The sequence below is a fragment of the Trichechus manatus genome, unplaced genomic scaffold (genome assembly GCF_000243295.1).
Source record: "Trichechus manatus latirostris isolate Lorelei unplaced genomic scaffold, TriManLat1.0 scaffold00190, whole genome shotgun sequence".
Taxonomy (NCBI): domain Eukaryota; kingdom Metazoa; phylum Chordata; class Mammalia; order Sirenia; family Trichechidae; genus Trichechus; species Trichechus manatus.
In genome coordinates, this window is record NW_004444126.1 from 4136838 (window position 1) to 4151323 (window position 14486).

At 39.1% G+C, this 14486-nt stretch overlaps 1 protein-coding gene across 4 annotated transcripts in view; it reads right to left on the bottom strand.

Moving 5' to 3' along the window:
• The window catches only part of GRK3 (G protein-coupled receptor kinase 3), a 150517-nt gene that overhangs the window by 44250 nt on the left and 91781 nt on the right, over positions 1–14486 (bottom strand). For all 4 annotated transcript variants that reach the window (XM_004387627.2, XM_023741796.1, XM_023741795.1 and 1 more), the window contains 4 exons: positions 11921–12020; positions 6318–6396; positions 3634–3764; positions 1099–1193 (listed from right to left, as the gene is read on the bottom strand). In XM_004387627.2, coding sequence (XP_004387684.1) covers positions 1099–1193; positions 3634–3764; positions 6318–6396; positions 11921–12020 — 405 coding nt within the window. The remainder of the gene's footprint in view (positions 1–1098; positions 1194–3633; positions 3765–6317; positions 6397–11920; positions 12021–14486) is intronic.

Below are 14486 nucleotides of genomic sequence, written 5' to 3' on the forward strand. Positions count from 1 at the left end.
ATGAGGGAGGAACAACTCAGAAAGGGAGGGTGAGAAAGGTTGAACAACTCAAAGAATGTAATCAATGTCACTAAATTGTACAAAATAAACTGTTGAACTGGTATATGTTTTGTTGTGTATATTTTCAACAATGACAACAAAATAAGTTTTAAGAAAAAAAATATTAAAAAACAAAATGGAGCTAAAGTCATCTGTGTTTCCCAAACTGTACCCATGCCCCTACTTTCCATCCAGATAAACTGACGCCAGTGCAGTAGAAACCAAAGCCAGTGCCTTGTTCCGTTCTGTTTCTGCAGAGCCCTGGGAGCCGTCTCACATTCCTGTTGTCATGTTAACAACCCCGGCTGTCCGGCAAGTCTTCTGGCCAGGGTCAGCATGCACAAGCCAAACACTGCACCTCAGAGCAGTTCAGTGTCCCTGAAGTGCAAAGTGCTGGCTAAGTGCTGTGGTCTCAGGGTGCTAACTCCACATGGTAATTTTGAGGGCAGATGTTATGCCCAAATCTAACAATATGACCGAAGATAAAAGCTTGAAGTACCAGTAGATGATTTGTTTTCTTAATAATAATAATAATAAAGATTTCTAATTGCTCTTCCCTCAAAAAAAAGCCTTTTTGAGAGAGAAGGAAGAGTATACGTACAGTGAACCGTGACCCTAACAGCCTTCCTGGGAGAGCCCTATGCAGCGAGCTCTGCAGAGAGGCTCTTACTTGGCAGAGGGGCTATTTCATGAATCCTCGTAACAACTTGGAGGGATTTATTATCATCTCCACTTTATAGATAAAGAGACTGAAGATCAAACAGGTCAACTGACTGACTTAGGGTCACAAAGCCATCAAGAACACAAGCCCTTTGTCACGTCCCCTGCTCCTTCCGATGACCCTGTGGGTCCGTCCCTGCTCTGCGCAGACACTGGGGTAGAAAGCACACCACTCGTATCAACTCCCCCACCACCTGTGCCCTGACCCAGTTTCATCACGTCTGGAAAAATCCTTGCTGACCAGAGAAGAGACAGGGAGCAAATGGCAAGGGCAGGCCTGACAAAACCAACAAATTACATCAGAGAAACAATACTGAACAGGGCTGAGGCACTACTTACACACTCGCATGCGGCTTCTTTTTGGAAAAATCACAGGCAAGACCAAGATCTGATATCCTTACGTGGCCGTGTTCATCCAGAAGGATATTTGCAGGCTGTGAAGGAAGAGATAAAAGTCCCCAAAATGTCACAGGGGCTCTGAGAACATCTAAAGCTATAGACACTTGATATTTATCATTATTTTGTCATAGTTTGTTCCTCAGCGTTAATTATAATGTAACAACATCACATCAGAGCCGTGGTGGCACAGTGGTTAAGAGCTCACCTGCTAACCAAAAGGTCGGCAGTTTGAATCCACCAGCCACTCCCTGGCAACCCTATGGAGCAGTTCTACTCTGTCCTATAGGGTCGCTATGAGTCAGAATCTACTCGACAGCACCGGGTTAGCATCACATCAAAGTAGGACGTGATACGGAGGATAGTATCTTTAATGCTACCTTCAGTAGGAAAAGCAGTAATGAAGAGGCAAAAGGATTTTACTCCTTAGAAAATAAAACACAGGGTGGGTAACATCGGAGGGTTATGATCACAGTTCATCAGAGTTAAAGCATCTCCTTCTCACTGTACCAAGAAATGCAATACAGAGAGCAGTGTGGCTCTCAACATGGGGAGGGAGTCCCCCAGCTTCTTGGCTTATGTGAACCACAAGGACTTCTGAGAAGAAAGCCACAGAACAAAGAGCAGAAAGCCATCTTGAAAGAGTGTACAAATACCTGACCTAAGAAATCAAAATATTCCACAGTGCCACACTAATTCTGATAAATGTCATTTCTGTTTATTAGTACATAATCAACATAGGGCCCGACCAAACGACCAAATGTGATTTTGACCACAACTCTGATGAAACGTATCTATTAAGATTAGATTTAGTCAGCCTAACCACGGAAAACAAAGCTCCTCTCCCCAATATACATTGGATTACAGTTGTCTTAATTTTATTTTTCTGCTGGAGATCAACTATTGTTTTGCTTGAAATAAAAATAATGGCATGCTATTACAAAACTGAAGCGTGAATAATCGTGAGTGACTAGAATTAAGTTAGAATAGAAACTAGATAATACCAGTACCTATTAAATAGCTTAGAAAACAAAAACAGCATAAAAATGATTAGAAACCGGTTATAGATTTAAATTAAAATGTATTGTAATGGCACTTCATGGGCCTTTATCATGTAGTTTATTCTTATGCAAAACTCACACGAGGAAATAAAATGTCATGACCTAACCAATGTCTAATTTTTTCTAGTTCCACAAAAGTACGTTTTTTCTTTTTGATGCTCATATGAAAACTTAGGGAATAATTCTTCATAATTGCAGAAAACTTTAGAAGATTATAAAAACATTTGATGATGAAAAAGATAAAAGTCTCATATGCTCAAAAATACAATCTTTTAGATTCTCAGCACATAACCCTGAAAAGCTAATGATATCGTTAGAGAAAGGAACGCAATCTGTACATTCCAGTTGGTCACTGTGGGATCATTTAAGAAGGAAGCTAAAACAGCAGGAATCTGAAACACATATTCTGGAATCTTCTCATCCTATTGGGAAACTGTCACTCCTATCATTTTTCTTATTATTATTTACACAAGTATATATCTGCATAATCATTTGCATAATTTGTCATGGTCTTTTATCTCTATTCCTATCTTCAGGCTGCTGGCAATCACAGCTAGCTGAGCTTCACCCACAGACATACTGAGCCAGCTCCTACGTCCTTCACTAATGTAGAACCCAGGATCAAGCATCATGGTCTGGAATGGAAAAACTCAGAACAGCCCTATTTCATTATTTTCCAGTCCAGTGAGCTTTTAAAGAGAATAGGAATGGAAACCCAAGCATAGCAGTTGGGGGCTACGTAGTCCGAGGTTCTGAAAATCTATTAACGATTTTTAAGCCCATCTCACAACAATGGGAAATGACACTGAGAGTGGCCTTTGGGAAAATTTTGCAGGCTGATCAGCAATGCCTCCCCTAACTGCCTTGCCTAGGATAAGTCATGTCTCAGCTATTCTATGTCTTGGATCACCAGCTTATGTTGTTGTTGCTAGCTGCTGTGGAGTCAGCTCCCACTCATGGCAACAGAAGGAAATGTTGCCCGGGCCTGCATAAAATCTATGCTCATTTACTGTTCATCTTTGCACATCCCCAATTCTAACACCAAGCCATGGCCAAATCAGTTGCCTAGTGGACATTAAGCGAATTACAATTAATTATAAAATGGGTGGCACCAAAAACCTCCCACCCAACTTCTCATTAATTAATCAATGAAAAGCTTGCGTTTAGTGCATGTGCTGCAGCAGGCACTGGTTTCAGTAAGCACTGCGGTTACAAGGATGACTAGGATGGACAGTGGTTCTGCCCCCGCAGGCTTTAGAGTCTAGAAGAGACCATTATCACACAGCTATAATGACTTCATCGGGGCTGAGATGAGGGCTAGGTGGAAATGATAGGACACAATGAAAGAACAGTGGCATTATCATAACACCTACTGCACAGGGTGAGTAAGCAGAATGGGTTCATGAACTCTCCTTACCTTCAAATCTCTGTAAACAACGAACCGATTGTGCATGTGTTCCAGCCCTAGAATGATTTCAGTGGCATAAAACCGCATCTCCTTCTCAGAAAACACCCCGTGCTGTGAAAGGTGATAGTGCAAATCACCTCCTGAAACCAGAGATTCAGAAGTTAACTCAAAACAAAGTGTTTTAATTTGAAAGAAAACAAAGATCACTGTCATCCTAAATAGTTAGGGCACACTAGAAAAGGAGAAGCTAGGCTTCTGCTTTGTTTCTATACCCGTCTGTGATTTCTGTAGTGTGAAAAAAAAAACACTTAGAAAATTATACAGAAAACTTAAAACACTGAGAAAACTTCAGTGCAACTATGGCTGAGATAATACAACAAACCAAATCATTGCTCTCAGGTCAATAACACAGCTCCCAGTTACACCATCACAGACTGGACTGAATCTGCTTTGATTACTTAAGTCCTGTCTAATAATCAAATCAACCTACATAGCAATCCAATAGATGACTTAGCAACTGGCTCTTTGGACAGACAAAATATAGGAATCAATTATACAGGTAGACATTTGATGAAGCAAATACAATAAAAATGTAACTGGTAAAATCCAAGTGATAGGTATTTGATGTTCCCAATAAAATTCTTTCAACTTTGCTGTATGTTTGAAATATTTCATAATAAAATGTTGGAAAAAGAAACTACTTATATTGCCTCAAGTTATAGAAACAGTGAATGCCACCAACCAGGTAGGGGAATGTTTTTATAAATTACAAGGGAAAAGCCTCTATTTATTTGGAAAAGTTAATGCATGTTCAACTTTACTGCCCTTGCTTTTACAAATATCTTCCCTTTCACATACACCTACACTTACCCACAAAAATAACATATACCCATACTTATGTTGTTTTGGCAAACTGTTAACCTGACCTTCAAAAAAAACCTCCCAATTATTACTAAAGAGAGGAATAAATCAAGTTGCTTTCCCTCTCTCTTTTTTATTGAGGTATAACTCACAAAAAATAAAGTGCACAATGCTTAAACGTACAGTTCAATACATTTTTACACACACACACAAGCATTTTTACACGCTGTTGTTGTTGTTATTTGCCATCGACTTAATCCCAACTCATGGCGACCCTGTGTGTGCAGAGCAGAACTGCTCCCTAGGGTTTTCAAGGCTGTGACCTTTTAGAAGCAGATCACCAGACCTGTTTTCTTAGGTGCCTCTGGGTGGGTTCGAACTGCTAAAATGTTGGCTAGTAGCTGAGCGCTTAATCATTTGTACCACCCAGGGACTCTTGCATGTTTACATATATATGTGTGTGCGTGTGTGTGTATATATATGTAAAATATATGTATAAATACAGAATATATGTATACATGTAATATATACATATATACACACATACATATACACATATACGTATAAAGCCCTTTGCCTTTGAGTCGATTCTGACTCGTACTGACCCTGTAAGACAGAGTAGAACTGTCCCAAAGGGTTTCCAAGGCTGTAATCTTTACAGAAGCAGGCTGCCACATCCTTCTCCCTTGGAGTGGGTTTCAACTGCTGACCTTTCAGTAAGCAGTGGAGTGCTTAAACAATGTGCCACACAAGACTTCTTATATAGGTATAGATATATATTACTGTATAATCCTCACCAGAGCAAGATGTAAAAGATTTCCACCATCCCAGAAGGCTCCCCCATGTCCTTTCCAGTCAGTACCTCACCCATGCCCCCCCGCATACCCCAACAAAGTTAACTATTCTGAATTCTCTCACCATTGATTAGTTTTGCCTATTCTGACATTCACGTAAATAGGATCATACAGTATGTATGTGTCTGGGCCTGGTTCCTTTTGCTCATCATTCCCACTGCTGTCAAGTCGATTAGGACTCATAGTGACCCCACAGGGTTTCCAAGGCTGTAAATATCTATGGAAGCAGACTGCCACATCTTTCTCTCGTGGAGCTGCTGGTGGTTTCCAACCACCAACTTTCTGGTTAGCAGTTAATAGCTTTAACCATTCATGATGTCTGTGAAATTCCTTCATGTTTTTTGATACATCAGGTTTTAAACTAAACACTCAAAATACAATAAAGCTTCAAACGAACTGGGTATTTGATTTGTTCAACTGTATGCCTTTTTAGTTCAGCTCTTTAATAAAAAGTTTGAAGATATAGCAGATGAAAATTTCCCAGCATGCTCAGGGCCATGGTTCATAGACCAATGTCTAGTAGTGCAGGTTTACAAGGTACAGGAGATTGGGCTAACATCTGTATGGACCCACAGTCAGTCTTTCAAAGCTAGCTATTCAATACATTTTTATCTTTGGCCTATATTCCTAATGAGGCATTTCATTCCTAAATGTTGAGGGCCAGGAAATAAGCTATTTAAAGATCTAGGTCAGCTACATTCCAGAAAATCAAGTTTCACTATAAATATTTCATGAAATTTCTCTTATAGAAAATGCAACTTCCTAAGTGGACACTGAGGAGGGCCAGAAGGAAATCACACTCAACATTTTAAAATAAATTTTAACTAAAAATTGGAGAGTAAATCGTTTCCCCAAACTTCAGGGGGAACCCAATTATCTGAAAGACCAAAATGGCCAGTGTGCCTAGATCAATGCATGTTAAGATGTAACATCATGGCAGACTCTTACAGTGCATTCAGACTTCCCAAGTTTGCTTACCGTTCATCAGATCCAGGATGAAGCAGAGTTTATCTGGAGTGTGGAAGGCATACGTCATACAGACAATGAAAGGGCAATCCTAGAGATAAAAAAAAAAAAAAAAAAAAAGTTTATAAAAAAGACAAAAGCCGTCCTAGAAAGCACATCTACCATCAAACACCATGCTATGGATTTTTATCCGCCCACCGCCTGTTCATTGAGCACAGACAGGTACGCGCTCACTTTAACAATCAATCACAGGAAAATGGATCTTGTTACGTGATACAATTCTAAGAGGCACAATGTTTGGAGCAGATGAACTCTAAGATCCTCTCTCTCACATAGATCAGTCATGTCCCTATTCTAATTATATCTTCTTCAAAAGACTCAAGTTTCTATAGGAAAATAATATTACTGCCTTGCTATTCTTTTTATTGGTCTACATTTTCATTCTGGCTAGTCAAATATCCAATTCAATCTCTGATTCTGAAGTTGGAAGACTCAAACCACAATGGGAATATGTTACCTGTATTATTCTCTTGAAACATTGAAAATAAAAATGGAATTAAATTCGTTTTTGAAAATGGAAAAATATACCATGGTCAAGGATTGAATAATTCAATTGTAGGAATGTCAGTTTCCCCTAATTAATCTATAAATTCCATGCAATCTTAATTAAAATGAAAACTGACAAGCGGGTTCTAAAATTTATATAGAAATGTCAACAGCCAAGAAAAGCTAACGTACTCTTGAAAAAAAACAAAGCTGGAAATTTTATAGTACCAGATACCAAGACTTAGTATAAATCAATAGCAACTCAGACAGCATGGTACTAGATCAACAAAAGACAAACAGACGAAAGGGACAGGACGAAGAATCCTAAAACAGACCCACACATACGTGTTCATTTGATTTGTGATAAAGGTGACGCAGCAGGGCAGAGGAAAAAGATGGTCTTTTCAATCAATGCTGCTAAAGCAACTGGATATCTATAGAATAAAATATGAACCTTGATCCCTACCTCAGACCATATACTAAATTCAATTCAAGGTAATGTAGATCTAAACGTGAAAGGTAAAACTATAAAGCTTTCAGAAGAGAGTATCTTCATGACCTTAGGGTAGGTCAAGATTTCTTAAACAGCCATGGGGTTGGGGGGAACACTGATAAAGAAAAACACAAATTGGACTAAATGAAAAGTAAGACCCTATGTTTAACAGAAGACACTACTAAGAGAATAAAAAGGCAAGCCATGGAATGGAATAAGATATTTACAATCCATAAGCACAAAAAGAACTTGGATCCAGTATAACGAACTTTTATAAATCAATAAAGACAAAGGCAAACAACCCAACAGAAAAAAATGGTAAAAACAAAACAAAACTTAAATAGGCACTTCATAAAGAAGATAACCAAATGGTCCACAAACCTATAAACAGATACTCAACCTCAGCTGTCACCAGGGAAATGCAAATTAAAACCACATCTATTATCACTAAACCCATGAGGCAGTTCTACTCTGTCACATGGGGTTGCTATGAGTCAGAATCAACTCGATGGCACCCAACAACAACAGTTATCATTAAAGTCCTATTGAGATGGTGCTAGCATTTACTGATTTCAACATTTATTTTTGCCTTTTGGCCCTGGAAAGGCACTATCCTTTCTCTGTTACAAGCCACGTGGCCTTCTTGGTGGGCACTGTCTTATTCGGAATCAATGCTTCAGCAGACCTTCCATTAGCCTGTGAAGATGGCCACCTTGTTCTGCTTCACAGATCATACCCCTTCCTGAATGTGATTCCCCACATGCTCTTGTTCCTGGTCTGAGGAGCAACCCATCCATAGCAGAGAAGCGGTTGGACCCAGGACTTAGTAAAGCCAGGGTCTTTCTCAGCTTGAGCTGTCAACTGCCTCACTTTGACAAGGGGATGGGTAGACCTTCTGATGGGTGTCTCTGAACAAGAAGGTATATGACACTTCTGCAGACAACCTTATACTTAAGATATTCCGTTATTAAGATGGGACATGCATGTTAGATTTAGAATCATAGGCTGTCAGAGGAGGAGGAGCTTGTAAAAATATCATGTGATTCAACTTCTTTATTTTAAGGAAAGGAAACTGAGGCCTCAAAAAAGCGAAAAGAATTGTCCAAAGTGACAAGGAAATTTGATTGCTGGCCAAGACTCAAACCCCAAATCTCCTGAGCCCTTTTGAGTTCTCACCACGTTAATACTACTAACAAAGGTGAGGTTTCTGTAGTGATGTAAAATAAAGTCTGTTAAAGGAACAAAATCTGGTTACCTCTCCAGAATGCACTTGCTACAATCCCTCATGTCTCAAGGTGTCGTGCACAAGAGATATTATCATGAGTCTCATGTGCAGTCCAGGACACAAAGAACTCTACACTGAGCAATATGTTTAATAAGATCAATGTGTTTAAAAGGCCCTGCCTTAATTACAAATCACTGGTAAATAAGAGCGAGTGGACCTCTGAAGACAAACCCTTAAGTGAAGCTCCTAGGCAAGGAACTGTCTTCTTTGAGTTCCTACCGATACTGAGCAAAATAGCTTGCATTTTGAAGAAACTTCATGAAACTGTGATGCAAGGGGACTATGAAATATTCCCTGAAAGAATTCGCTACACTGCAGTCAAACAATCTTTTCAAACTGCAAGGCTTACCACGTCTTCTCTCTTCTTAAAACGTTTTATTGTTTCCAACTGCTTTAAGGATTTTTTTTAAAAAAAATCTTCAATACTGGCCTAGAAAGCTCCTTACGGGATGATCTGGCCTTGGTCTGTCTGTCTGTCTCTCCAGCTTCATCTTGTGCTACTCATCATTTCAGACCTCAACTCTGCTGTCCTTCTTTTAACACCTCAATCCTTTCCATGTTCAGGACCAGATGCACATACTAGCATCTCCCCTAGTTACGTCTGGCTTCAGAGGAGCATTGATTGACAACCTCTCTACCCTCTTAAAGGTTCTCCCAGTACTTCATACCTGTCTTTCCTCGAGCCTGCCACATGTCCCAAATACCTATACACTTCTGAGATGATCTGCACAATATCCTCTTCTCCCACTCTATGCAGCTCTATAAGAACAGGGACCTAAGTCAAGTTTGAGGGTTCCCAGTAGGCCACAGAGTGTCTGGCATAATCTAGGCACTCAGAAACAGTTTGAGGCATGAGTGAATAACACTTCTAGTGACCACTAAATTACATATTTAATGGATTTGCTGATTGTTCTTCCCAGCTGTGGACATCTTCATCCTGGTTCTCAAACATGCACGTTTCTCTTTAGGTTACCATCCCAGAATTACAGAATGAAACTGGGAACAATACTTCTTACTGTCTGTTTGGTGGGTGGGAGAGGAGGGGAAGTACTCAATGTGAGATTGGGAAAAAAAAAAAAAAACCTTCCACTGAAAAGAAAAATATGACTCAATCTCACGCCAACATCCTAGGAAACCATGTTGATACAGGCCGATTTAAAGCTTCAATTTTAAACTAAGGATTACTAACAACATATAAAAAGTAGATTTTGATTAGTAAAAACAAATCCAAGTAATCTTAAATCCTCTTGTTAAATTATTTATTAGTTTAAAAAAATTTATCATATTTGAACAAAAAATATAAGCAATTATTTTAAATTAGTTCAAAGTAGTAGCCCAATATGACCCAAATAATTGATTCTCTATAAAACCATTTACTCACATTCTCCCCACCTGAATAAAATAATTATAAAGATGCTACATGAAAGGTCTACTTCCAACATCCCCCCCACCCAATTTTTTTTCCATAGATTTTCTTGAGAATAAATATCCCAGGCTTTGAGATAACTCATTATAAACTAATATTTTAAGAACCACTTAAAATCTGCAGTAAGCACATGTCCACGTCTGAAATGTCAGAGAAAGACATTTCCAACAGAAATGAGAAGCTGGTGCCATTCACACTGATTCAAACACAGTGTACGGACTGACTTCTCATTTTCCATTGCAACCAGTTAAAAACCTGGTCACCTACGCAAGACAACTCTTATTTGAAACGCTTAATGTCCATATGTAAGCAGGTACAGGCACATAAATAGAAACTATTTTTAGCTATGGAGTTTTTATTTGTTGTAGTGTAGCTAAATTATAATTTTTTTGCCTCAACAACGAATAGCCCTTCTAGAACTACTTAAAATTAATGCAAGAAGAATATAAACCATAATACAACATATATAGGTGACAAACTAAAAACATGGATCCTGTAAAATGATGATAAGAAGGGAACAATGGCTTGGGGTCCAGAGACTTTGGACAAAAAGATTAACCTCTCTGGGCCTCAGGTTCCTCGCTTACTAGGTGACAGCGATTTTTTGATTTGCCATTAAAATTTGATTCTTTGACCTTACTTAAAACCCAACTATGATATTTAGAAGCTCCCATACACCTCATTGCTTATAAACCTTCCTGGTCGGGTGTTCAACACTGAATTTAGGGTATGAGTTACAGAGTGAGGACACAGCCACTCATGCTTATTTTATACCTTCCCTTCTATCCTCTTCCGGAACGCTGTAGAACACAGCCAGGTCAGCATACCTGCACACACATGGGTTTCTGGGAGGGTAGGTTTTTCTAGATGTGTCTTCATATACGCTGGCATGTATACAACCACATGAAAGCCCAAGTTTTGATCCTGGGTAATACCCTTAGCAGAAAAAGCCAGAATGGGAAGCTGCTTTGCAAGAAAAGATGACACAGAGCAAACGCTTGTTTTCAGATGTGCTGAGGTAAAAATGACAGCTGGACACATAAGTAAAATGTCCAACAGGCGGAAACTCAGCGCTGGAAATGGAAATGACTAAGTCCAGGGCAGGAAACAAGCAGCAAGTGCCGAAAAGAAAATGGAGTCACCTTCCAATGCAACGCTGGCTGCCGTCAACCCCAAAGGGGTAGTTCAGATTTGATTAGCCCAAGGGCTTCCTCTCCATTTGCTTCTGAAGGGCAGAGGCTACTTTTCTCTTACTTCTTCCTCTCTGGGTTAGGCCCTCTACTCAGTCATCTCTGCAAATTCTCAACTATATTCAAGTGTTATTTTTTCTATTATGATTATTTTCTGCCATCTCTGCCAACTCCTATTCCAGTTGAGTTGCAAGTTGCCAAAAGCAGAGCAAAGGCAGACGTCCAGGACAAGTGAACAGGCACAACAGGGTGAAGATGTTATGGGTGTGCATAGCAAAGGCTGAGTACAGTGAGGGCCGCAAAGCGACACGACTATCTTGTTTTTCCGGGTCTCGCCAGTTTCCTGCCTTTGTCAGGGCACAGTCTTAGCACTTTTCTATCACCTGTTTTAGCAGAAAACATTTGCGTTTTCCTTCTCTGACAGGTTTCCGCCTTACACAGGTTCTGGCTTTTGCAGGTTTTACTGTACTTTTCTAACTTCCAAAACCAAACCGAAATAATACTTGAATTTTGCATCATATATATTAAATCTGCACTGCTGTTCCCTTTTACAGTTCTAACCCATCCGAGAATTGGCTAGCTCCATAATCAGATGGGGGAAAAATGCCTATGTTTTAAAGAAACTGTCCTGCTATAAAACAACAAAAAGAGCAATGCTTAAAATTGAACACTTACTCCTGTACTGACAAGAGACAACATGATCCTTTCATTTAAGGCTAATGTTTCTCCTTGTTTCATCTTGATCCTCTTCTTATCTAAGCATTTCATTGCATACCTAGAAACATAAATAATATTTAAAAAGCTACATTGCAAATATATCTAGACTGATTTAAACAACACATATCATACTGGGGAGTTTCTAAAGATTTATGAAATGTTGAAAAGAAGCAAAATGCCATTAAGAAGATATTCTTATTTTGCATGTGTTAAGGAAAAAAAATTCAAGCAATACTAAGATATTTCTATTATTACATAAGTAGACGTCTCAGTTAAATACAGCACGAGTGTGGACAGATAATAATAAATTCAGTGAAGTAACATTTTTATACCCTGCTGCTGCCTAGTACTACTTGGTATGTGTGTGTGTGCATGGGGGTGGGGGGAAGGTGGGAAGTGTATGAATACTATTTAACAGGTTAAAAAACAAAAACAACAAACCCAGCTGCCACTGAGTCAATTCTGACTTATGGTGACCCCCTTGTGTCAGAGTAGAGCTGTCCTCTATAGGGTTTTCAATGCTTATTCTTTGGAAGTAGATCAACAGGCCTTTCTTCAAGGCATCTCTGGGTAGACTCGGACCCCCAACCCTTTGGTTAGCAGCCGAGTATGTTTACCATTGGCACCACCTAGAGACTATTGATTCAGTAGTGGTTGCGTTTTTATAAGAGTGTATAGCGTGGAAGATTCTAAACCATGATTATCAACAAAGTGGGAACAGGAGATATGGCTTCAAAAAAGCACATTCTAAAATGCTATTTTACTGATTTGACTTTAATCTCGATGTTTACTGTATCATAATATTTCAAATAATAAAAAGAATACATAAGATTTTTATATTATTAATTGAAGTTAATTGAGAAAAACTAGTTTTCAATTTGAGATTAGTGAAAACTTGAGACAAATTCATATTAAGAAAATATAGACAAGTGATGTGGCATACTCAATAATCACAGATTTAAAAAATAAAGGACACTTTCTCAGCAGGACAACAGAATGCTAAAAGGGAATTTTTACAAGCATTTCAGGGGCTTGAAAATTCTGTGTGTAAGTATAAATTCCAAGTTGATGGATTACTTCATACAGCCTGCGTATGCAATACAGACAGCTGTCTTACTATGGTAAGACACAGAAAATCCACTTTTTTTTTTTTACTGATCATAACTTAAAATGTTATATCAAAACAGATACAAATTCCCCAATTTGAATATTTTATCTACGTTTGCAGGAGTTCATATAACAAATCAATTGACAAGACAGTAATCTGCCTAGCTATGGGTAGAAGGTCAGCGAAAAAGAGGAAGACCCTCAACGAGATGGACTGACACAGTGGCTGCAACAATGGGCTCAAGCATAACAACAACTGTTTGAGTATGGCGCAGGACCGGGCAGTGTTTCGTTCTGTAGTACACAGGGTCGCTATGAGTCAGAACTGACTCGATGGCACCTAACAACAACAACAACATGGGATCAAATATTGAGAACACAGGGAGTGATGTGTTCTTTAAATATTTCATTTCTATGATAAAGTATTTTCAAATCATGCTACTTCTATCACCACCCTCTGCCAAGATGGTTTTTAATAAAACCTTTAAATTGCAGATCAGAGAAGACAGCGTATGCAGGCCTTGAGCTGCTGGGTAAGCAAGAGAACTCCCAGGCTCTGGAAGGCAGCAGAGAGCTCCTTGAATAGGCCCCAAAGGGTGTAAATGGCAGTTCACAGTGGGCTTATAGAGCCAGCACATGTATAATTGGGAGCCCGGAGACTGGAAAGAACATAAGCTGGGATTCATAGCAGGAGAGGCTTGGCTGCTTTCTAGCTGTGTGGCTTTGGTTAAGTGTCTAACCTTAACCTATAAAACAGAGAGAAGACTATTTACCACACACCAGCTCTTTTTGAGAATTAAGTGAAATAATAAATGCGTAAAAGAGATAAACTGATATTATTTACAACCACAACATCATTGTGACAGACTTGATATTCTAAATACCTCCACAAGTTACAAAGATGAAACAAAACTAAAAAAAAAAAAAAAAAAGTAAATGTAACAAGCTACAAATATATCATTTAGGTTCAAAATGTCCACTGTGCAAGTACAGAATGGGGAGGAACTTTCTCATGAGAAAGAGGCCAGGGTTGTAGAGGACTCTTTGTTTAAGCATAGTACTTACTATGGGCTAGGTAGTGTTCTAAATGCTTTACAATGTATTATATTATTTAATTATCAAAACAAGGTAGGTACTTTTATTACCTCTATTTTATAGTTTAGGAAACAGAGGCACAGAAAGCTCACAAGCTTTGTCTAAGCCAAACAGAGTCAAAGCTAAGATGTGGTCTAGCTGGTATGACACCAGAATCCATGCTCTGAATCACTAGACTACACTGCTTCAGCTGGATCTCAGACATCAGATATCCGGAGAGCCAGACCCCGGGTTTACCCTGTCCGGGGCCCCAAAGCAAAGACCAATAGGCATAAATTCCAACCAACAACCAGTCAGCTGCCATTGAACCAGTTCCGACTCA